Source organism: Cyprinus carpio, chromosome A1, assembly GCF_018340385.1.
Source record: "Cyprinus carpio isolate SPL01 chromosome A1, ASM1834038v1, whole genome shotgun sequence".
In the NCBI taxonomy this organism is placed as follows: domain Eukaryota; kingdom Metazoa; phylum Chordata; class Actinopteri; order Cypriniformes; family Cyprinidae; genus Cyprinus; species Cyprinus carpio.
Window position 1 is genome coordinate 26,883,652 of NC_056572.1, and position 26,349 is coordinate 26,910,000.

The following is a 26,349-nucleotide window of genomic DNA, read 5'->3' on the forward strand; positions in this document are numbered from 1 at the left end:
GGGTTTTGTTAAGAACAGGACCTGGAAAGGATTCAGCATATATTGTGCACTGACCTTTAATGAATTATGGCATCTCATGCATAGTCAAGCCCTGAGATTTTACCCTTGGTAACTACATTGGAATTAGAGACCTCACGCATGTAACACACACACACACACAGACACATTCACAAACTTAAGGTCTCGCCCCTCAAAGAATGACTGTGACTACATAAGCGAAGGAATGATTTAATGAAAAAGCTTTGTGTGAGCTGCCTACAAAATCAACATTTTACCACAAAGTCTATGTTGCCCTCTAAGATACCAGAATTTTGTAAAAATCAAATGCAGCACCACCATGAGTGGAACAAGCCTGTGAAAGTTGAATATAAGTACAGTAACATTCAAAAGTTTGGGATCAGCATTATTGATTGATTGATTGATTGATTGATTGATTGATTGAATAATTGATTGATTGATTGATTGAATAATTGAATAATAGATTGACTTTGTTTGTTAATAAATTATAATAAACATGTTCTCTGTTGTGCAAACTCAAACAAGTCAGTTGTGAAGCTGTTTCTATCCCTCCATCCATCCATTCATTCATTCATTCATTCATTCATTCATTTTTGTCCACCTCTTGTATAAGATTAACAACCAGCAAACAGATTCTATTAATACTATATCTAGGTAGGACGTGTAAAGTTTAGCAGACTTCTTTGCTGCTACTTCTTACTACTTCAGTTGATCAGTATTCTCTATATTCTATTCTGAGAACAATAGAATGGCAAACATGTCAAATAAAAGAGTCAGTGAAATGCACATGCAGTCTGAGGAGATTCATAAGCATAGAGACAAAATAAACAAGTTGAGGGAAATTTCCGTTGCACTTCACGTATACAGAGTTTTTATGATGTACTGTACATTTTGCTGCCTATTTAGTGTTCCATGTCGGTCATTTGTGAGATTGCATATCAGTTAGTATGTTGCTCTAGAATAGAACACGAGCAAAGAGAGAGAGAGAGAGAGCGAGAGAGAGAGAGAAGAGAGAGGGAGGAGAGAGAGAGAGAGGGAGGAGAGAGAGAGAGAGAGGTGTTGCACATGAGGATAAGGCTCTCTCCATATTCAGTGGCAAAATTCAAGCTGAATCTTATCTCTATTAAAAAGAGAAAAATAAAAGATAAAGATATAAAACATGTTTGTGTGGTTAATAATTAATTGCGTATGGCATAATTCATCTGTAATGTGCATCACTGGGGGCTCACTTCACCCACACACCCCCAGAGGCATAACAGGAAGAACACAAAAATGACCGTGTGTGTGTGTGTGTGTTATTAAACATTAACTATATGAGTTAATAACTTGGATACACAGAAGCAGCAGAAGAACAGTCAAAGGGAAAGGATTTCATGAAAACAACTGCTATTAAGTTATTTTCTGTGTAGCTATGCACCAGAGTGTATCAGATGGATTTCTGCATCGCAGCAATGTGTTCTCAGGCTTGACAGGAGCATTAAATGATGGAGGAAATGGGGATGTGACACAGTAAATAATTGACTGAGATAAATTAGTACAAGAGTTATGGTCATAAGAACAGAATAATACTTTTAAGCATGTTTTCCCCTAACTGTGGCCAGTGTCTCTTGGTGGACATATTGGGTAGGGGGGCATTTCATCGGCAGACCGTCACTAAAAATAAACTAACCCTTACAAAACTTCACCATGGTAACGAGAGTTTCTGCCAAAACTACCATAGTTACTAAAGAAAAAAACAAAATTATATATATATATATATATATATATATATATATATATATATATATATATATATATATATATATATATATATCCTGATCAGCTTGCTAAATCCAGTCAGCTAAGAATGGCTATTTACCTTTAACTTACCTTTTACTGATAAAAAAATAAATAAAAAATGTATAGCCTGAATGCACTGTAAGTCGCTTTTTGTCTGCTAAATGCATAAATGTAAATGCAAGCGATCTGACTTGCATAAAACAACTAAACATAAACACATATACACACACAAAGATCAAATAAAATATAAAAAGTTAAACAAATTAAGTAAACAAACCAGTCAATCAATCAAACAAAGAATGAACAAATCAATCAATCAATCAATCAATCAATATTAATTAAACAATTTAGCATGACTGATGTTCAGATTCGGCCACTGCATGTTATTTTAGCAGTTACTATACATGGTACATCTTTCCACAATAGATTTCATAACTACAGAACAAAATGGCAAGGCAATAAAACGAAAAGCCCAATAAAGGCAATAAACTTCCACTGTGTGGCTTTAGTCATGTCAAGAGGTCGTGTGGTTATACGTGACATGAGATCTTAGAAGAGAACAGCTACTGTACAGCTGCTTGTAGTTTGCTGGTTCGTACCCAGAGTCTTCACTCAGTAATCCGGGTCAGAACCGGTTTCAGTGGGCACAGCAGGCTGAACAAGGTTCTGTCCCTCTCAGAAATTGATCTCGGCATGTCAGCCTGATAGAATGGAGCTGAAAGCTGATGCGCCGCACCGTGAGTCCTGCCTATGCAATCTTCTCTCTGACCTCCACGCTGAGCCAAAAGTGCAGTTCGTCCGTACTTCTGCATTTGTCCTACAGTTGTCTTTGATATCACAAATTTATTTTATCTGACTTGTGATGAATAATAATCTTTCATCAAAATGCAATAGACAATTACATTCCTTTCTTAAACAACTTTTCCCTCCTGATGACATCACAAGGGCAGTAGGCAGGGCTGAAAACTATTAACATAGCCCACTTTTAACCCAGTCAAACAATAGTGTAAAATCAAACCCCGTCCATATAGAATGTTTCAACTGCTGCTCCTGAATAAGTTCATATCTCAAATAACTATGTACTTCATGACTGTTTAAAAAAAGTATGTTCTATATAATATCAATGTATGCAGTATGAATGCAATCCAGACATATTTGTCATGTTCCATTGCATTCCTGCCATTCACAACTCCTCTCCCATGGCCTCGTGTGAAAGTAAAGTAGTAAAGTAATTTGACATACATTTCAAAATCTAACCAGAAGTAGTACCCAGTGGTTACCCAGGTACTTTTTGGATGCTGTTTTATAAATTCAGATGTACTGTTCATCTCACATTACTATTTTTAACCTACTATATACTGTAGAAGTAAGCATATCCAGCCAATGTTTTACTAGGAAATATGTTATTACAGAATGTTAATGTGTCATTAAGATATGTGGTTGTGAAGTGCAATGACCCTAGTATTGAACAGCATCTTCGCACACCCTCACATTGACAAACCCACACAAACACACATCTACTGATGTTTATCATTAGCACCAGTGCTGAAGCTGGTCTTTGAGGGTGCTCTGCTAAAGCTAGCTGGAAAGCCTAATGAGCTAGCAAATAACTGCAGAGACCAAGAAAACACACAAAAGCTGCGCACACACTCCTGCTTAAAGAACTACAATGCGTGCATTGGCGCCCGTGCGTGGTCTGCGGGCCTCACGCGGCATCTGGGAGAATCAGAAGAGACAGAGGTGTTTATCTGCTCTTTCCACTGTTGCACATGGCCAAATCAAACGAGACAAAAAAGTTTCCTATTCTATAAAACTGCTTTGGATCAATCGCGAGCATCCAGCCCACATCAAACACAAAGAGCAGAAAGAGAGAGAAAAAGAAAAAAAGAAAGAAAACAAAACCAATTGCAGGAAGAGACTATGATTTGGCAACATGAGAAATGCCACTTTCAATATGCCGTTGGGCGGCACAGGCCTGAATACGAGCGACATAGAAGTAACTGCAAAGTTCTGTTCAACAGAGCAATGCTGAAAGGTATTTGATCAAATGGAACTGAGAGACACAATGTGATAATGACAATCAACAGCTGTGACAATGTAATCAACATAAATGGGAAGCAGATGTTAAAGGTCTGTAAAGGTCTAGGGCTGTATATCATAAAAGGCAAAAAACAGGAGAGATTCTTTTGGACGATTTATTTACTGCTCCAAATTAGGGGCCAGTGTAGTTGATTATTCAATTACAGGCATTGCCCCAAATTTGATTAATGCCTTTACAGTTAAACCTCAACTTCCCATTTCTGACCACTGCCAAACAGTATTTTACCTGAAACAGTCATGTGACAGGGTCAAAACTCCTCCCCCCAAACATGAAAACTGTTCACTTTAAAATCAAAACTCAACTGGAAACAGTCTAATGCTGAACAATTATAATTGCCTACTCGAACTGTTTGAAAAAGTATAAAAAGCTAATTTGCAACAAAAAAAGATCAATATTATGAAGCTAAAATTGATGAATCAATAAACCAAAACAATTTCTGAAGTCTTTAGGATGCCTGCTGTATGCGGGCGACCTGCTTCTGCTGTCTCCTACAGCTGAAGGTCTCCGGCAGAGCCTGTCCCTGTTGGAACAGTACTGTGAGGAATGGGCACTGACAGTAAACCTGGACACAACCAGAGTCATGGTATTCCAGAAAAAGGCCAGGTCTCAAGGAAACAGATACCAGTTCACTTACTGAGGAGAAGTCCTAGAGCATTGCATTAGCTACACTTACCAAGAGCATTGAGATCTCAGCATCAGGGGGCTTCAGTCTAGCTGTTTATGCCATAAAATTACAGTTTGGCCAATTAAAACTACTAATTAAAACATGGATTAAATTATATCACACCATCATTAATCCAATTCTACTGTATGGGAATGAAATTTGGGGGCCAATTTTAAAGTTTGAAAATTGGAATAAAAGTTTACTAGAAAGAACACAACTGGAATTTGCAATAAAACATTTTAAGGGAAAACTGAGGCATTTCTAACAATGCCTGCAGAGCTGAACTGGGCTTATACTCCTTACACATTGAAAGTCAATCTGACACTGAATCTATTCAATATAAAGCCCTGCTTGCCAATGAAACCCCTATAGTGTCTCATCCTGTAAATATACTGACACTTAAACTAACGAATGAAACTCAACCTAAGTCTGACTCCAACCACAACCCTGACAATCATGAAAAAAAATAAAAAATAAAAATACAAAAATCTAAAGTATAATTATAATAAAATAATAAAATAAAAATGAATTTGACCTCCAAGCCAAATTTCAATGTTATTTGGCCCTAAATAGAACCACCAAATCTGCAAATTACTTATCAATTAAACAAATAAAAGAAAGACTTTCAAAATTTTTACTCAGAGACCACGACTTAAGGACACGAAAAAGGAAGACATAAAAATAAAAAAAAATCCTGGATACCGAGAGAACAGCGATTATTCAAACACTGTGACCTGAATCAAATAGAGGATGAGAGACACTTTTTTCTTGTCTGTCCCAAGTACACCACTCTAAGGGGCATATTTTTTCCACAATTTGCAGCGTTGAATTTTGCATTCTTTACTCTAAATGACCCAGAGAAACGCCGCTAAATACTTGGAGTGGATGACATGGCAGGCAAACTAGCTGCAAAATATGGATACACCATCCACAACATATGAAATGTTTAATCCATTGTATTCAGTTGGTTCATTTGACATATTCTTCGCTGTATATATTGTGATTATTATAATTAATATTAGAGATACTGTTTGCTTTTTCTCTCTCTCTCTTATTTATTATTCATTTAACTCCCCCTCAAAATTAATCATCTTCTCTTCTGGTCACAAGCTATGGCACAAGAGTGGAGCTAGTGACATGAGGGGTAAACACTGGGATAAACAACAGGGGGAACAACTGAAGCTGATGCTTCACTTTATAGAAATCAATGCATTGACCAATGCTGATGCAAGCCACGGGGGGGTACACTACCCTTAAAATTGTAAGGATATTAAGATATTACCACAACATTACTCTTAGGACATCGCAAACTATTTTTTAAATTTTTTTTGTATGAATATGACTGATGGAGGACGCACTCCTCCCACAACTAACTGCAAACTGGCATTCAGACCTGCCTCCATTTGGTTAGCATCACCCCAACTTCAAACGATCCAATCAATTCCCAAAGGACGAAATCAAGTCCTCCCCTTAAATTTCAGATGCCGTTTCACTCGGATAAACGTCACAGTAGAGAAAAAAAGGCAATCACTTCTTACGTTTCATGCCGACTTTAAAATGATTTGGCGATATTATCATACACTTCATGCCAATGAAGCAACTTGAACTTGAGAAGAGAAGATGTTTTATTTTATATTGTGGGCTTGTTTGTTTCATTTCAATGAGTGGGAATCAGCACTAAATGTTATAATATGTTATATAATGTTATAATGTTATATATTGACACGCAAATCTGTGAAGTACTCCATCTATTTTTTGGGGAAGTCATGGCATAATGGTTAGAGAGTTTGACTCCTAACCCTAAGGTTGTGGGTTTGAGTCTCGGGCCGGCAACACCACGACTGAGGTGCACCGAACCCCCAACTGCTCGCCGGGCGCCGCAGCATACAATGGCTGCCCACTGCTCCGGGTGTGTGTTCACTGCTGCGTGTGTGTTCACTGCTGTGTGTGTGTGCACTTTGGATGGAGAGCATGAATTCTGAGTATGGGTCACCATACTTGGCTGTATGTCACATCACTTTCACTTTTTTTTTAATATTAAAGACAAATCCTTCCAGCGTACCAGATGGGTTTAAAAAGGGACATAAAAAAAAGGAAAGAAAAAGCAACAGCACTCAAAACACACACACACACACACACACACACACACACACACACACACACACACACACACACATATATACATATACACATACATTATATATATATATATATATATATATATATATATATATATATATATATATATATATATACATATATGTTTTGAGTGCTGTTGCTAAGTAACCATCCATATTCCTGTTTTTAAAAGACTGTCAAACACATGCAAGCACAGGATTTCAAAGACATTCACCTCAAGTCCTATACATCACGCTATAATAGCGCTTCAGTGACAGTCATTATAAAGCTCAGGGGTGATACAAAGACAGTAACACTTACCTTTTGTTTTGATCATTCAGACAGAGCAGCATGTGAGAAAGAAAAAAAGAGACATTACTTGTAGCACTGAGGAAACATAATTTGTGGATCATTCTAAAGTTTGCCCATTTAATTTTTTACAAAAACAAAATTAGTTCTGTGCTTCAGCAATTAACATTCAGACAGACATATTTAGCATTTTCATAGCAATTAACATAGCAATTAAACATAATAATATTAAAAATAATAAAAAAGTTTTTATTTTTAACCATACATTCAGTCATTCTCAGGACCCCATCAATCTTTCACTGCTATTGATCAAAAGAATGAATCATATGGGGATGGGGGGAGTAGCTTAAACTGTTTAGAGTGTTCCTGTGGCTCAGTGGTAGAGAATTGAGTTAGCAGTGCAAAAGGTCATGGGTTCAATTCCCAGAGAACACACATACTGATTAAAAAAATATAACCTAAAAGCACTGTAAGTCGCTTTGGATAAAAGCATCTGCATAAATGTTTATATTATTTATTTTATTTTAATTTTTTTGAGATTATACTGAATAAACAACAAACACTTTTCAGTTACACAAAAAGCACCCCTATAAAGTAGTAGCAGCTTTCTTTTCATTCGACAATGGCACATGCTTTAATGTATCACCAAAACTTCATGGGCCACAACGCCTCACATACATCATCATTATCAACCTACATGAGCCTTAATGTTCGATTAATAAAACTCCCGGCCCTCCGCTCTGCATGCACAGTTCATTCTTATGTTTCTGTAATGTACTTACAGCTGAACTGCAGCACAATATGTTTAGGTTAATTGTTCTGGGACATGAGTAAGTAATCTTTAGACATTTAATTAGAGTGTTTAATTCAGGGAGACCCCTTTAAAACGCACTGGAGAAGGCCGGTTTTGTCTTTGGGGAAGTGACATGACACTTGTTGCCTCGGGCTTCATGGAGGCCTGCCTGAAAGTGATACCAAAGTTTACGATGGGTATTACAGTTTTAGATTGTTTAATTCTAAGTTGGTCTCTAACCTTCTAACCACTTTTTATATATGTGGCAGAAATCAATAGAGGGCTAAGTTGCTGGCCTTTGAGCAACCAGACGAGGCGGATCAGAGACAGACAATGAGAAAAACGGCCTTTCAAGGCGGCCTTGAGGAGAGAAGTGAGGGGGGTAACTCTTTCCTCTCAATTCTTTCAGCTTGCGTTATGCTTTACAACAATTTCATCTTTATTTATGATATGTAGGGTGAGTTTGTGTGTGGGAACTGGTCACCCATTCAGCTTTGTTCATTACCCTGCACAGCAGAATGAGCCGAAGGGGGTTTGACAGAGTGTTTGTGAAGCTGTTGTGGTTCATGAATATTTCCATGATTTTAAGAATCTTGCTTTGCTGCTGCATTGCAGACAAAACACGTTCCTTTCTCTTTATATGTCTAAGTGCTGGGAGAAAAAGAGACATCTATGAATGTTTGTGTTTATCAAGGTTTCTAATGCTCTGAATAGAATGCAAAGCATATCACTTTTAATTTTCTAAAAGAATGGCCAGCTTTAGTGTTGGGGAACTCAAAAAGATTCACTACAAACAACAAAACAAACCAAACACTAAACAATCAAGTTTTGGGTGTTTGGGGAATATAATTCAGATGAGCAATCTTCCAGATGAAAAACACATACATGCAGATGACTGGGTGTTGTATATGTGCTATTTTAAGAATAATTTTTGTGAACTGACATCTTAAAATAAGAAGATTCACAAATGTTAATCAACATTGTTGTAAAAACACCTGCTGTTTGTTGTAACGTGTGTTAAAAAGTGTTTTAATTAATGTATATATGCATATCTAAATGAACAGTGTCACTTATGCACTGCAGAATATGTGAAACAGGCCTTAATCATTGATTTTGTGAAAACATCTGCACAATGTCCAATTACAAATGTACTACCAATCAAATCTTCAGATAAAGATTCAAATATCAGATAGACACCAGCATGTGTACTGTATATATGCTATTTAAAACGGAACTTGTATACAAACATCTTTAAAAAGCAGATTCATTTAAATGTGTTCAGTGATAAACGTTGCAAAACATTTGGCTTGATGTCACGAAAGAAACGTTTTAGCAATGTACTGCAAATGTCTTGGTAAAGTTCATCCTGCCTGAATAATCCTAACCTAGCTGCGGGAGTATAGTTTTACTGTGCAGCAAACAGGTCAGTGAAAACTCCAGTCTCAATCTGTCATCAGACCAACACCACCGGGCAATCCTGAGTGTCACACTATAGATGAATGTTAGAGTTTGAACAACATGGAGAGATTGAGTGAAACAGCCATGGATGAAGTGCCGTAACTGCCGATAAACGATGCTTCTTCTGTTCAAATGGCTGCTATCATTACCGTTGTGGTTTCTGACAACTAGATTCTTCTTGGCAAAAAAGAGAAAAGATTGAGCTTGTACTTTCTCAAGAAAACAGGAGTGAGTGCAAGGATGAACCTCATTATGAAACTTCCAAATGCTCATGTTTTCCACAAATGTATTGTAGATAACCAAGCATAAACAAATGAGATCATAAAAAAATTATTTCAACACTGAGTTCAAGCATATTTACAGCTATATTTAGATGTAGCGAAGAAGAATAAGAAAAAAAGGGTTAGTATACATAGTATGCAACGTGTCCCCGGGAGTCTGGAACTTCAAGTAAAAGCATATTAGTCCAATTCCATCAATTAGTTAAGTGACTTGCATATGCACTCCAGTGTTTCTGCTGCACTGTACAGATTTGGTGTGGGTGTTATCAGAAGCTTGAAGCAGCCCCCATGTATTTCTCAAAAGCACTTCAAAAACAACAGTCATGGACAGAGAGAAAGAGAGTGAGAAAAATAAGTTTAACTGTAATGGCAGGTGTGATCTCCAGGGTATTTAGCAGGCCCAGTCATACTATTTATTGCAATGAACTATATGTATCACAGTATGGTTATTCAGGATGGGAGTAGGTGGCACTGCAGGCAGAACTGATTTAATTCCTTCTTTACCCTTTGTGAGATATATATATATATATAAATAAATAAGAAAAGCATCCGACAGTCTGGCGAGGCCTTGCTGACAGGCATACAGTGATGTCTGATCAGAGACATTAGCATGCATTAACCTAGCAAAGTATGCCGTAATGTCATTTCATCTAAGCTTGTTCTTCAGCGAGTCAAAAATGAGATCCGATTCCCTCCCCTCCATCCCATTACTGCCCTGTAATAAGAGATCAGGCCCAATTGGTGGGAAGGGCTAAGGAAGAAAATCAAATCGAATCCAATCAGATTAGATCAAATCAGTCAAATAAATGGTGTTCTGGAGCGTGTATCACCTGAGGGATTAAAGAAAGGGGAGTGAATCAGTTCTCGTGTGTTCAACTGCTCCTCAAGTCAACGAACAATCACCACAGAACCAGTGCTGGAATCTCCAGACTGATGGAGGTGTAAAATTAAGTACCAGTACTGTTAAGCCTTATCAACCACTTATGCTAACAATACAAGAAGCATTCAACATAGTTGGGTTATACACAGGAGAGAGGGGGGATTTAAAAATTTACTTGTGTACAAGGAGGAGCAGCCAGTCGTTAATCATAAAATACTTCATGGCACCAGAAAGTCATGGTTGCAGACATAACAGCCTTTGGCAGAGACCAACACTTCTTATTCTTGTGAAAATTTTGCCCTACAACTTTAAAGGGTGCGTTAGGGAGTAGCAGTTGTCTTCATAGCAGTGTTTCTCAAACTTTGGTAAGTGGAGTGCCCCCAGGTGGTACACAGAAAAATAACTAAACAAACAAACACAAACTTTTTTTTCTTTTTTTTTTTATTTATAAAATAAGCATGTTTTATTTCTAAGTTTAAGTTTAATAAGTTTAATAATAGCTTTGTGCATCTAAGACTATTGCACAACCCACACCATTACTTAATAGGTCTTGTGTTGTCAAGCAGTGCGGTGACACTGGTGTGCTGACTGTGCACTGTAATTTCAACCCATGTTCAAAGTTACTCATCAAAGTTGATTTCCTGAAGGATCCTTAACACTACAAAACAAAACAAAAACACACAAACACGCACGCACACACACAAACACAATCACACACACACACACACAAACACACACACACAAACACACACACACACACACACACACACACAATAACACTGTATGAAAGATGTATTGCTTTTATTTTGTTTTTACATTTTTATTCTAAATATTCACAAACTTGCTTACCATGTCATCTGATATTCCGATTCTGTAATAAGTATAAGTGAATGTGTTTTGTCAATTAAAAACCTTTCTAAGGATGTATTCACACAAGGAAAGTTCACTAGTTCACTTGCTTTGGTCCGGACCAAATGCAATGTTTATTTTAAATTTTTAATTTTTTGGTGCAGTTCACTTTCACGCTGCTCTTTTTGCAAGTGAAACAGAATTTTTTAACAAAACTAAACATGTGCTAAAGTCATCCATTTATTGGACAGAAATTCTCAAGCAGGGAAAACAGGAAGTGCAAAAGCATGCTAATGATGGAGATCTTACGTAGTGCAATTTTTATTCTTTTACCGATTTGATGTTTCAGATACTAACGCAATATGAAGACACTTATGAGCATCATGTGAGACAATATCATAAGATGTTGTAATTACGGCTTGCCGAAAATAAAATCTATAGATATAAAATACTTCAAGCATATCACAGTGTTAGTTTAAACATTTAACCTAGATAATTGTTTTTGTGGAGAGTGGTAGCTGAAGCGCGCTTCAGGACATCAGTGGAAACAAATTAAATACGCCATCATTTTTGCTTATAAAGGTAAGAATAATACATCATTCGGAACTGTAAAGGGTCTATTTTATTTGTGTGCACTCACAATATCAACAGAATGTTGTGCTTTTGTAAAATAAAGAAAACAAACAGGATGCTTGCCGCCTTGGTCTTGAGCAGGAGTGCTTCACAAAAATGAACCAAAAATCAACAAATATTTTCCTTACAGACATGATGAATATATCTATAAAAAACTTTAAATGACTACAAAATGAAATTATTCAAATCCAAAACAAAAACTCTTTCATTATGTAATCCAAGATGCATTTCGTTCTAAAGGTGCGTCCAATGATGAGATGGCAGGTCAGAATCATAAATTTTATCTTTGCGACACTGATTCAGAAAACACTAGTTTATTAATAAATAATTAAAATATCTCCTTACTATTTCCCCCCAAAACATACATGGTAACTTTTGCAGCAAGTTTTAGCTTATTTAGCACACACACGTCACATTGGTGTACGCCATGGTCTTGAAAACTCCTCATTTGCATGCATTTTTAAGCATAGTGGTTTTAAAACAAATGATTGAAACGCAAAAAACAGCACTACATGTGCAAGCTGTCTGTTTCTGAGCGTGATTTCTGCAATTGGGTCGGATCGAGGTCAGGTCATATTCACACCTTAAACAAACCATACCAGAGTTTGTTTGGAAGCGGACCGAGAACACCTCTTCAGCTGGGTCTCGGTGCGGTTGTTTGGTCCGCACTAAAAGCGTGCTTGACGTGCGAGAACAACATGAGAGTGAGTTAACAGACAGAATTAACATTTTTGGATGAGTCAAGTCAAGTCACTTATTTATATATCACTTTTAACTAAGCAGATTGTGACAAAGCAGCTTTATGCTATCAATAGTGTGTCAATGCAAAAGGACAATAGTAACCACTCAATTTTCAGTTAAAGGCAGTTCATTATTGAATTCAGTGATGTCATCGTCCAGCTCAGTTCAGTTTAAATAGTATCTGTGCAATCAAGTCGACGATAACACTGGAAATTAAGTGAGCTGATGTCATTTTGTCATGCTTTGCGATTACTATGGCAATGTCCACTTTGAGTTCATGACATGAGCACAGCCTTGACTGTACAAAATGCATTAAAATGTGAGAAAGCTGCAGCCGTGCAGTGATTTCACCACTTGCCGTGTCCTGTATAAAAGGGGCTTTAAAACTGGGATTGATTGCATTGCTCATCTGAAGCACATGCAAGTAAAGTGCAAACATCATTTAAAACTACACTGGAAGTGTACCATTGACTCTGCTAAACTATAATTACTAAAACTAAAACTGAAACTAAAATATATAAAAACTAAATAGAAATGTGTTCACAAAATAAAACCTAAACTAAAACTAACAAAACCATTAATGAAGCTAACTAAAACAAAACTAAAATTATAGGAAATTTGAAAACAATATTAAAATAAAAACTAATTAAAACATTTAAAACTATGATTTACTTGGTGCGAACATATCGTTCAAAAGACTAATGAGAACCTATTATGCAAAATCAACTTTTACAAGGTGTTTGGACAAAAAAATGTGTGTTGAAATTGTGTGTACACCGCCATCTTAGAATGATAAAAATCCATCCAGTTTTTTTTTTTTTTTTTAAATCTTCAAAAAAGAAGCGGCTTGGATCCTGTCCACAATATGACGTCATATTGCGGTAGCCCTGCCCACTGCTACTGACTGACAGGTGCATAATACCATATCCTAAGCTCTCAGTATGTTGTGCCATGTCCACCAATTTGTCTGCGTGCAATCGGCTGTGCCCAAAAATGAGACTTTTCAATACGTTATAATAAACGATCTGTATGGTATTTTGAGCTGAAACTTCACAGGGACATTCATGAGAGCCATAAGATTAATATTACATCTTGTAAAAAGGGGCATAATAGGCGCCCTTTAAAAATCTGCCCTCTTTTGACTGACAAACACAGGATTAAACACTTCATTTGGAGAATTGTAGCCTAATATAATATTATAATAATGTAACCAGGGCTGTTTTAAAAGACTAGCTACATTACATCATATTACAATATATATTTCATTATTGATGTGTTTGAATTGGCTAGCCAAACCAGCATATTAGCTTGTGTGAGTTCATTTTCATCTTGTCTAAAATACCAGTCAACAGACTTTTTTTTTTGTTTGTTTTCTCTCATCTTCCACACTTTTTCCAATCATAATTTGTTGCATTTGAAATGTTCACATTGCAGCAAAAGACACTCTTCAGTCTTGTTATAAGACAGCAAACAAACTCATCAACATGCAGGCCAAACAGCTCAAGCTATGTACACTAGCTTTGCTAATTAAAAATTGAAGGCCACATCTCTCCACATGAGCAGTTTGTTCTTAATTGCAGTGAACGCAAGCATGAAGCCAAGGAGAGAAGTGCAGATAGAGGCGTGACACTAATTGCTAAACCCTGCAACTATAAACCAACAACAAATATATGGGTGAATGCTAAACATTCCGACAACACTCTTTCTGACAGCTCATCTTATTGGGATGTATGGGGAAACTAAAAGTAATAAGCTGATGGAAGACTTACTTTTAAATGAAATTATGTAGTTGTACATAATTAACTTTTCAATAAATCCAGTAGGGGTTTGCACAAATAGTCGAATATTCAATCTTTAATTATAAAAAAAAAAAAAAAAAAAAAAAAAAAAAAACACGATTCAAATTTTACTACGTTTTGCTTAGCTGGCCGTAAATGCAGGGAATCCATGATAAATCCTAAGCACCGCACACTAAAAGTCAGTTATAACTAAATGCACTGGGTGGTGGAGCGTGTCGTGGAGCGTGTTAACAAGTTGATTGTATTTGATCACAGAAGGTCATCGTTTGCCTTGCAAAATTTGGAATTACTTTGATCAAAATGATCTTACTAAATGAAATTACTTTCGATCAAATGAATCAGTGAAATGGAGTTATCATAATATCACCACCACAATGAGAAATCACATTAAACCCAGACACCAGTCGACGTCCATCACTGCAGACGACTGCAGGTAAGCGCAGCTGTGCCCCGAGTGAGCCGAGAAGAGAGCTTATCTGACAGACAAATGATCTTGAGATATATGCTTCCTTTAAATTTCCTTGAGGGAGAGTGGTTTAAGAACAGAAAACGTACTTGGTTACTAACGTAACTTCGGCTCCCTGAGATACGGAACGAGTACTGCATCTGCTAAGACGCTCTGGGAAAAACTCCTTTTCAATAACGCAGTGTACCTGCACGGCAATTTCTTCGTGCAGTGAATAAAATTTAATCAATGGCTCAGCAGCGGAGCTGCCACCAAAGCCCGCCAGAATGGGCGTGGTGATCTGGCTATATAATTGGGCATTCCGCCGTAGGATCCTCAGGTTACTTCGACTGAAGCGACGACTGAGTCGTGCAGCTACATAACACAGCAAACTACACAGTACTCATTCTGTATTTCAGGGAACGAAGGTTAGTAACCAAGTACGTTCCCTATCGATACTTCACTCGTACTGCGTCTGCTAAGATGCTTTGGGGAACCAGTATATGCTATGCTAGAGGAACGACAAATACTTGAAATTGCATTAAGCACCCAAGGGCCCCAGGGGGACCAAGTATTTTGCAGGGAAGCCCTGCAGGAGGCAGTAGGGCCAAAATCACAGTGGTCAGCCCAGACTTGCATAATTGTCCCAAGATAATTTAGTACAGCCTCGGAACTCAATGAGGGCCAAGAGTGTACATGAAGAAAGCTAATGCCAATTTTTGGGGTGAATAGAAGCAGCCGTCAAACTGGAGCACTTTGGCAGGAAGTGTCGCATTGCCTGGAATGACTTCTGTGCAAGCGTTTGGCGAAACTTCAGGTCCAAACAGGCCCATAGGGGAAACCGGGGAGTCGAGCAAATTGACCATATCTGCATCCTTGGTCTCCGTGAGGTTTAACCATAGATGGCACTCAAGCACCACTAGGCTGGCTGTGCCTTGCCTGCGCTGTCATCTTGGTGGCACATAGAGCCAGGTCGGTCGCACTGCACAGCTCCTTAAAAGCTGCAGGTTCTGGGCAGGACTTGTCTATGCAATGGAGGAGCTTGGCCTGGAAGACCTGGAAGACCGCCATGGAATGAAGCGCCGAGGCCGCTTGTCCAGCAGACAAGTATGCTCGACCGGCAAAAGCTAAAGTCACCCTACACAGCTTGGATGGGTGGGCGGACTTTGCCTTCCAGCCGATGGCCGTGGGTGGGCAGAGATGCATTGCCACTGACTCATTCAGGGGAGGCAGTCTGTCATAGCCTTTTTCTTCGGCGCCGTCGACAGACATGAGGGCGGACGAAGATGAGGCATGAAGGCGGGCCAAGTAGGGGGCGTGCCAAGACCTGGTGATCTCATCGTAGACCTCGTTGTTAAGAGGCCTGACTGCACCCCGGCAAGAACCACTCATCCAATCGGCTGTGGGTGGGCTCCTCTGGCGGAGAGCACACCAAACCCAGCTCCTCTACAGCTTTAGACAGGATGCAAAATAGTTCGCCATCCATGCCCGTGCTGGCTGCGCTCTGCTCTGCACATTGCAAATGTCAAGGGTCCACATACCAACATAACAGCCCCACACCCACTCTGCATCTGAAGCTTCCAACAACATGCTGTTGTCCATGGCATCACACTCGCTTCCCCCAAACGAAACAAGATCGGTCGCAGCTGCAGAGGGACACTGGTCCGGAAGGAAGAAGTGGACAGGTGAAACCTCTCTAAGTGGAGAGAGTGAAGAACACGGGGGCTCAGCCTCATTTGTCACCGAGCACCAAGTTCCCCTCTGACCCACTGCTTTTTCCTCACAGGCTCCTGGGAGGAAGAAAGTGGGAGGGCGCGAGGGGCAGAGTCACTCTCTGAAAAGTAAGCTTTCCACGAACACAGAGAGTAATATCATCGCAATGAGGAAATTCCGTCTCAATTAGTGCTGCTTCAGCGTGGGCGGCGGCCAAGCAAGAAACACACTCACCATGACCATCAGAATCCATGGTGGAATGCCCGATTATATATCCAGATGACCCCGCCCATTCTAGCGGGCTTTGTCACCATAGGCTTGTGCAAGTAGTTTTCTCAGTACGAGTGAAGTATCGGTAGGGAACACAAAGCGCTGTAAAACTTTTCTTTGCACACTGTTATATTTTATCTGGAACATCTGTGTCAGCACGCGTTCTTATTGTTATCAGACTGAGGAGCCAACTTTCACACGAGCATGTGGATATTATTGTTTTTCTTAACATTAATATGTGAAACAATATTAACACGATAAACATAAATGGCCATCCCTAAAATCCAGGAGCTATCGAGTGGCTCCCCATAGAAACGGATGGATTAAACATGGAAAAACAAAAGTAATACTTTGTACTGAGAAAAACAAGAAATCAAGCATAGAGATTTAAAGAGCAAAAGGAAATAAAGAGAGACAAAGAAAGAAAGAACAGATCAGTAAAGTGCTGGTTTGGAGCACGACTTGACTGTACCATGTGGGAGGAAACTGTGAGGCCATTCTGCAACAAACTGACTCTCCATCAACACAGCTCAGCTGGGATATGTGTGTTTGTGTGTGTGTGTGTGTGTGTGTGTGTGTGTGTGTGTGTGTGTGTGTCTGTCTGTCTATCTGTATGCACCTCGCAGTGCCTCTTTGTAGCTTGGCTCTGTTTATGTCCCAGCACTTTCTTCTGTTCATTTGGAGGACTGTGTTGAGATGTCACAACATCACCCAGGACACTTCTGCAGGGAAATAAACTACACAGGATGGTGCTCTAGGTAGCAAAGGTGACTTCAGATCATTATTTATTTATTTATTTTTATTTTGCCTTCTGTTTCAAAAATAAAGAGAGAAAAGTTTGGTCTTAAAGGGGTCAAATGATGTTGCTAAAAGAACATTATTTTGTGTATTTGGTGTAATGCAATGTTTTTGCGGTTCAAAAACACATTATTTTCCACATAGTGTACATTATTGTTTCTCCTCTATGCCCTGCCTTTCTGAAAATAATTTTTTACAAAGCTCATTGGTCTGAAAAGCGAGGTGTGCTCTGATTGGCCAGCTATCCAGTGCGTTATGATTGGCCGAATACCTCAAGCGTGTGACGGAAATGTTACCCTCCTTGCCATACTGTGATGCGTGTCCCAGTCAGAACACCAGCATGACAAGACAAAAATAACAAAACCCATTACAAACGAGCCATTTGTTGCATCCAGTGGGGACATAATTATGGATTATAATGACTTACTGTCTTTTTACGCATTACGTTGTATGCATTTGTGATTGGAGAAACGAAAAACAACAAGCGCTACTCTACACTGCTCAAAACTCGTGTTGGAATCGTGGCAAATCCTTTAAATATTTAAATGTACTTACAGACTGTGAGTTAGAACAGCCGGCATTGTAGTCTTCTCTCCCAGGATCAGGAAAACAATCCTCCATAAAATGTGCTGCACACTTCTGTATATTTTGGTTGAACTGTTCTGGAACAGTGTTGCAAATACAACTTAACCACTGATTTCTAGTTGTGTCCTCTTTTGGAAGGCCAAACAAGATATTTTCGCTTTCACAATGAAACAGTGTCTCCACATGGTGCCGGTGGCAACAGCGAGAATTAAAGTTATGCCTTCTTTCTTTGAGAGAACATTTGGGTGGTGTTATGCAAATCTTCCCACATCATGATGTAGACGTGTGGAGGCCTGTTTAAACGAGGCGTATTAGGAGGGCGTAGTAGAGTTTGAGACTTTAGTCTTTGCAACTTTAGGTATCTATTCATCAGCTTGTAACACTCCAAAGAGAAAGGAAAACGTGAAATCACATTATATGACCCCTTTAAAGTTTAATATACAATAAATTACTTATGTTTATTACTACAATTTTACTATTAAAACAAAAAGACTCCAAAGTAAAATTGCAAAAATTGCACTTTGCACTTTAAGGAAATTATATCTTCGTAATGGATTATCCAAATCTTCAAAATCCCATAAACCTAAATTAAAAGATTTACTTCCATCTGATGCTCTAGAAAGTAAATGTATAAGCAGAGGGCAACTAAATGGTTAACAATTACAAATAAACTTATTGTATATCAGAGGGGGAAAAAAGGCAAAATAATTACTAAAACAATCTCTACACTGCAGGACAGTGCTTTATGTGATGATGAACACCAACAATTGGTCCTCACTTGCACTCAGTTACAACTAACTCCCCTTTAGAGGACACCCTTCTTCCTCTATTCCCTCCCACTCACCCCAACGACAGCCTCTTATGGCGGACAACAGTCCTGCTGAGAGCTCCTATGCCATAACATTAATAAAATCCAAAAAGGTCTGCTAATTGTAATGAGCCTTTAATGTGAGCCTTTGATTAAAGGCCTGTTTACCTAATCCTGTGCCCTCAGCATTGCCTGCAGTGCTGCAAAATCTTATTAGGCATGTTGATGAGACTGCATTTGCTGAATAAATCATTGTAAGTAAGGGAGGATAACCTAAAGAGGTAAATCCTGTTCCAGGCCTCTGCATGTCCCCACACACATGCACATGGCTTGGTCTGTAAAGGTGAAATGAGTACTTAATGACAAAATTTCCTTCTGTTGTATTTAAAGCAAGAGCTCAAATTTCCCTGTCATTTTAGTAGAATAGCACTCTCTCGCTACAACACAAGCTAAAAATAATATGATTAACAATTGACTCTGAAAACAACTCCAGGCAACCAGCAGCTAAGTCATTTTGTATTTGCAAAATCATTTTCTATGTGTTAATCGCCCAGATAAACCCAATCTTTAGGGCTTGAGTTGAGACTGGAACATATTGTATGTATATATGTACCTGTTGAAGACGGTGACCTGACTCATATGTCTGGTGTCATGTTTCATATGTTTTACATGTTCAGAAGCAGAACAGGGTTACATCAGGCAATATATTTATATTTCTATTCATATTCTCGCCACAACATTATGCTAATTTCTCTTAATAACGCGAAGGCTAAGGGGGGAAATATGATTAGGGTAACTAAGACAAACACAGGCGTCTGAGGTTAAGGACTATAATGACGGTGCCATGCTGTGTGTGTGTGGGTATGAGTGTGTGTGAGAGATATTGTGATGGATGAAGATGATAATGACAACTGGCGGCCATACCCTGCGATGCTTGCAGGTTAATCCACTGAATGAGAGGTACAGACTGAAAAAAGGCTGCCACTTGTGGCTAAGTTACAGTTTAACAATGTAGTCAATATAAACTGCTCCAGATACCCGAGGTGATGAAAACTGTGGCTGTGATGTTGATCCACCCATGAAATGAAACAACAACAATATAATAATAATAATAATAATAATAATACATTTAAAATATATAGTTATAAATAAGGTTGCTTTACAAAATGCTATCCAAATAAATGCATCAATAATAGTAGTAATAATAATAATAATAATAATAATAATAATAATAATAATAATAATAATAATAATAATAATAATAATAATAATAATAATAATAAGCAGCCCCAGAATGGCACCAAAAATGATGGGACTGCTGTTTCTTGATTTCTAAGAGCTATCTCCTGGATGATTTCCCAGCTCAGTGTGCTTCAGATGAAATGTGATTTTGGAAATGAGCGGGGCGCTAATAAAATGGCCTCTGTGATGAGACGGATACTGTTATCGGCCCTGCCTTCAAGCATACACATGCTAACAGTGAGGCAACTGTGCTTTGATCTCATGGATTGATGAAGCTCTGCGCTTGAGAAAAGGCAGGGAGGAAGGGAGGATTACACAAAGAAAACAGGGATATGACATATTGGTGGCAGAGAGAGCAGGTGATTACATGAGCTTAACACTGGCAGATACAGTGACATTAGCTGCTGATGTTATCTAGTTGAAAAAAGCAAAACAGCAATGCAATATATTAATAAAGCTAAAACCACAACTACAAATTAAAATAATTATAACAGTCACAAAGTTCTATTAGCCTAATTTTTAAAAATCTGAAAATAATTATAACAGTCACGAAGTTCTATTAGCCTAATCTATTAGCCTAGAGTTGTTACCTGAAAGGTTGTTGGTTCAAACAGTGATAAAGTGCTGTGTTATGTTACTGTAGGTGTGTAGGCATGTACTGCAGGTTACAGATACTAATTTCCAATTTTCAGAAAGGAAAAAATAGCATGCTGCTCACTGCATGTGTAATGTGCAAGTATAAATATTTCAAATATGCGGCATTGTCACCACGTTGCATGTTTAATTCAGCAATTGGAGTCCAGTTATCATCTCATTTACATTTATTAATTTAGCAGATATAAATATGGTTATGTTGCGGGCATTTCTAATCCAAGTAAAAATGTCTCCTGGCATTTATGATAATAATTTAAATAGGCAGTTAAAAAAATGAATTAAGAAAAAGTTGTTAATATAGCTTCAAGTTCTTTCATTACACTTGAAGTGGAAGGTTGAGTCAAGTGCATTGCATTGTGGGATACTGTACCAAATCAAGTGTGCTGTTGTATTTTGCACAATTTTTTTTTTTTTTTCAAATAAAATATGGCATCCGGGAATTCTGGGTAATGTTACAAAAGATTTATATTCCAAATAAGTTGTAAACTTATATTTATTAAATAATCCTGGATGGACGAACACACACACACACACACACACACACACACACACACACACACACACACACACACACACACACACACACACACACACGTCTAAATGGGGACGTTCTAATGGTTTTTATACTGTACAAACTGTATATTTTATTGCCCTACACCAACCCTAAACCTAAACCTACCCCTTACAGGAAACGTTCTGCTTTTTAACAATTAAAAAAAAAAAAAAAAAAACTTTTTTTTATATCAGTTTTACAAATGAGGACATCCACAAAGCGAGGTTTTTGATATTTTGTCAGGTTTAGCTTATTTTGGGTACAAATTTGTCCCCAAAGTATGGTTAAGTACACACACACACACACACACACACACACACACACACACACACACACACACACACAACTGCATTAATTGCTTTAATGATGTTGTATATACTGCTGATATAGAGTAGCATGAAAGTATCTCATTCTGAAGTTTCTTAAACCTCCTCATTTCATGCATGCATAAAAAAAAGCTATTACTTATTCCAATTTCATATGCACAAAAACAGAACAAAAGATCTATTGTTTAATTCAAAGCAAATTTAATCCAAGTGAGCAAAAGCTATTTTACAAACTGGCAAACAAAGTTCAATGACCCAAAGCAAAAAGCACATTTTTACTGACCTAGACAGAATCTGACCATACAGCCTGAGGGTTTCTGATACGAGTAAGAAAGAGTTAGACAAGGAAAAAGAAAGAAATACATAAAGATGTAGAGGGGGTATGGCGAATGAAGGGTAGGGTGTTTTGGCCTTAGGGTGTACAAGCATTTCCAAACTCTCACCACAGGCCTCTCAGAATGCCATTCATGTTGTTTCTGCAGAATCTATTAATTACATGTTGATGCCTTTAATGATGGGCCGCCAGCAAACCATCAGCCTCCCTCAATTAGCTGTCATTTCTCTGCCCCTGTCATTCTGGAGCATTTTATCATTTTTGTTTCTTCCCTCTGGAGTTTGAGATGATGACTAGCATGGCCTCAATCTGACCTCTGAATCAGCTGGGATTCTGTTCTGTCAAACACATATACTGATGCATCAGTTGCCCTTCTGCCATCTGTGTGGAGGAAGCTGAGGTGAACGTTTACATACATGTGGTATGATTTTCTCTCTGTTGCTGGAGAATATGACTGGTTCCCACTAGACCTCATATGAACTGATGTATGCTATGATTAAATGGACAGGAAGAGAGGTAGAGCTAAACATAGAAAACGGGTATAAGTTATTGCTAGCATGTGCTTGCATGTACAGTATATGTGTATTCAAAGTGCAGGATTTTCTCATGGGCTTGCAAAAAAATGGGGCAGATACATTGGCTCAGCCCTGGGACGTGTGTAACACTTATGAAACTAACAAATGAGTAACAGAGTGCAGAAGGGAAAATAAAATGTCAGTAGAAAAAGATAAAGAAAGCATGGAAAGGGGGGAAATGAATAATAAAAAAAAAAGTTTCAGTTTCAACTAGGGATTCAAATCGTAAGGAATTAAAAAAATATATGGTTCCAGTGCTTTAATGATGTCATTAATGATTATTTTAGCACTTTGGAGGAAGAAATATTTCTTCTATTTTTTTTTTTTTTTTCTTGTTGCATTTACTGCCCTTGGCAATCAGTGTGTTAATGATGAGATCATTTCATAATTCAACAGAACAAGATGTATATTATATTATATTATTCACCAAATTGGAATTTATTTTAATCAATTATATAATTATATTAATAAATAATTAATAAAATTTATATACTATAATAATTGTAAAAAGACTGCTCTCTCTCTCTCTCTCTCTCGCTCCCTCTCTCTTCGTCTCTCTCTCTCTCTCTCTCTTCTCTCGCGTCTCTCTCTCTCCTCTCTCTCTCTCTCTCTATATATATATATATATATATATATATATATAAAGCAGTTATTTTACAATACACATATTCCAATCTTCAGTACCATTCATTACATGGTGCCATATAATCAGTTACAAATTACACTGATTTAAATCTCACAAGTCCTAAGTATACAATACCCAATCTTCTCAGACATAAAACAATGGTTATCATCAAGAAAGTTAGTCAGTAAGCACTCTGACTGATCCGTGAGTGTTTTTATTCATTGAAAAGGACCAGGTCATAAGAGTCATTTGTTCAGGAATCAGTACACTGTTCAACACACTGTTTACTGGGTGTTCTGTGCTGTAGATTGAGTATATAGTATTTTTTACTCAGAAAACAGCATGTCAAAAAGACAGAATGAACTGAGGGAAGCGAACCAAAGCTGAGATACAAACAAGTATCTAAAAGTGTCTCTAATAGGCCAAGGAGGGCTGCCTATAGGCCAGATCATGGTGCCGTGAGGCAGTTGGACCCCCGGAAGAGGTCTTATCTTCATTCCAACACCTGTAGACGAGCAAAGGGTGGAACAAATTCTCCCTGTTCAGTCATACAAGACCTAAAGTTACTCTCAAAAACAGGCAACAGCTGAATTGATTTTCTGATCCTTTTTGACAATGCGCGGCTAGCCACACATATTCATCCACTATCCAGGAAAAGCACAGCAGATATAAATGCCAGCCTGTATTTCAGTTTGTGGAGCATGAATACAAGTCCGACACTTTAAACCAATAAAAGAGGCTCTTAGCTGAAGTAGAGTAAAAACATTATTGGTGGTGACACAGACTGTAGAATGCTTGATGTCAACAATTTAACCCACAAATATCAAACACTTTTTATTTTTATTTTTTAATTCTCCATTCCCTACAGTCATTCTCAAAAAACTTTTCCCAACTAAAAACTTGTTTTGTTCATAAAAATCATTGGCAGGGTGAATCTATCTGCTGGATAAATGTTTTTATCCCTGCATGGTCCTCTATGTTTATTCTGCTCCTACCAAAATAGAGAATGGATTTAAATCCCATGTTTCTTATTTCACACAATGACAGGCTCCCCTGGTCTTGGCAAATAAATGGTGATTTTCAAAGGTTAGACGAAAACAGAGGAGAATAGCGAATCGGTCTGCTTCTTTTTCTCGCCTCCTAACTTTTCCCTGCTTTAATTTATTGTCTGCTTCGCTGGAGCGTTGGACTGCACTTTTTATGTCTGACTGTGAAGGTGAGGGGAGATAGGAGACAGTTCCTCTCCATTTGAACTTATATCTCTATATTTGTTTCACCATTTCTTTCTTTATATATATATACATATATATATTCATATTTTTCCCACTTACAGCCCAACAGCGAGAAGGTTAATGCACCATTGCACCATGTACTAGCATGCCTACACACTCGCCAAAAGCTCCACACATGAGTAGTTCACTTCACACAGACACTTTACAAAGTCAAAAGGGAGTTAACAAATTGCAGGGAGCGGTGAGCAGGTCGTGTGAATTTGTAACTGAATTTGCTGATGCAGATCAACATGGAACCTTCCTTCTCCAGTCAGCAAAGTGTTTTAACTCTCTCTCTTTCCACAGCAGAGCAATTCTGTTTGAGATGAGAGAGGCACAGCAGGTATAAGAGAGGCAGACTTTTCATGCTCTGTAATTAACCCCAGGGTGCTAATGATCGTTAGCTTATATAAAGCTAATGTAGCACAGGTAAAAATAAAGTCAATTAAGAGAGAGTGTTATTCAAATAGGCCTTGAAGGTTAGACATTCCATCACTGATGGACAGATCATGGGCAGCCATTTTGCATCTCAGTAGCAAAACTTATTACACAGCCAGAAGTTACTGTGAAGATCTGAAACCCTAAAGAACCTTGTCCTGTCAACCAAAGTTTTAAAAATTATTTATAAGTAAATAAATAAATAAATTTGTTTTATGCCATAATTGCCAATGGTGTGGGAACTGGTCAGATTTACCAGTCATAAATACATCCTGCCTGCAAAAATATTTAGCATGATTGTTTTTTTTACGAAAAAAAAATAAAAAAAATAATAATAAATAAATACATGCATAATAGTAGAAAGTAAAATAAATAAATAGTATGTTAGTTAGTTAGTTAGCCAATGTTGGTCCCTGCACATAAACATGTTTTAATTCAACGGCCAACATATCTTTTCCATATGGTTGTGAATCATTTTGGCTGTCAACCCTGTCATACCAGATCTTATCCATAAACTAGCTGAAGTCATCATTTACTCTCACACCTACTATCAAATCTCTGAGGTCCTAACAGAGAAGCAGCAGATGGTCTGGCAAGGCCCGGAACACATGGCCCCCCTAGTCATTAACACAGGTGCCCCTCTGGGCTTAACACTGTCTCCTGTCTTAATCATAAAACATACACAAACAACCGTACTGCCAGCAACCTCTACATCAAGTTGCTTAAAGGTGCTGCAATTTCTGTGCCACTAACATCAAGGTGGACAATGGGTCGCTGAAAAGAATAGTGAGTTCAATGGCAATCAAGGTTTTCTGACCTGCTGTGAGGCTATGCATGACAATGCTTTGCCTTGCTTAGCTTAGAACTGCATTAGGAAGGAACCGATTTGTTCTTTTTTTTTTTTTTACTGAGCCACCCAAAATTGCATCCCAAAACTAGAACATCTCCCCAGTGCACAACAAACTCAACATGAAAACTGACACTATTGCCATTCTCTGCTTTCTTTTGTTTTGTTGTCATTTTATAAAATCATTGTCTTGGTTTTGTTCAACTCATAATAGTGCAAGTGATAAACAAACAGATACAATGATATACAGGGACATGACGGCGACTCCCACATGATTCAGTATGAGTCAACGTTGCATGCCCATCAAAACTCAACTCATTCTTAATGGGGTTTGAGAGACACAAACATCCCTGGAACAGCCAGCTTACCAATGGGAGATATCAGAAATAGTGACAGAAAGCTCAACGCTGCCACCGCAGGGGGCTTTGGAAATGTTCTTTTC

General features: G+C 38.1%; 1 protein-coding gene across 3 annotated transcripts in view; it reads right to left on the minus strand.

Annotated features, from left to right (window-relative positions):
* Positions 1-26,349, minus strand: part of ctnna2 (catenin (cadherin-associated protein), alpha 2) — a 371,145-nt gene that overhangs the window by 165,475 nt on the left and 179,321 nt on the right. Inside the window, exon 8 of one of the 3 annotated variants that reach the window (XM_042759848.1) lies at positions 6,921-7,001. The exons of the other annotated variants lie outside the window; for them this stretch is intronic. Coding sequence (XP_042615782.1) covers positions 6,936-7,001 — 66 coding nt within the window. The 3' untranslated portion in view covers positions 6,921-6,935. Of the gene's footprint in view, positions 1-6,920; positions 7,002-26,349 lie in introns of those variants that run through there. 3 annotated transcript variants of the gene reach the window in all.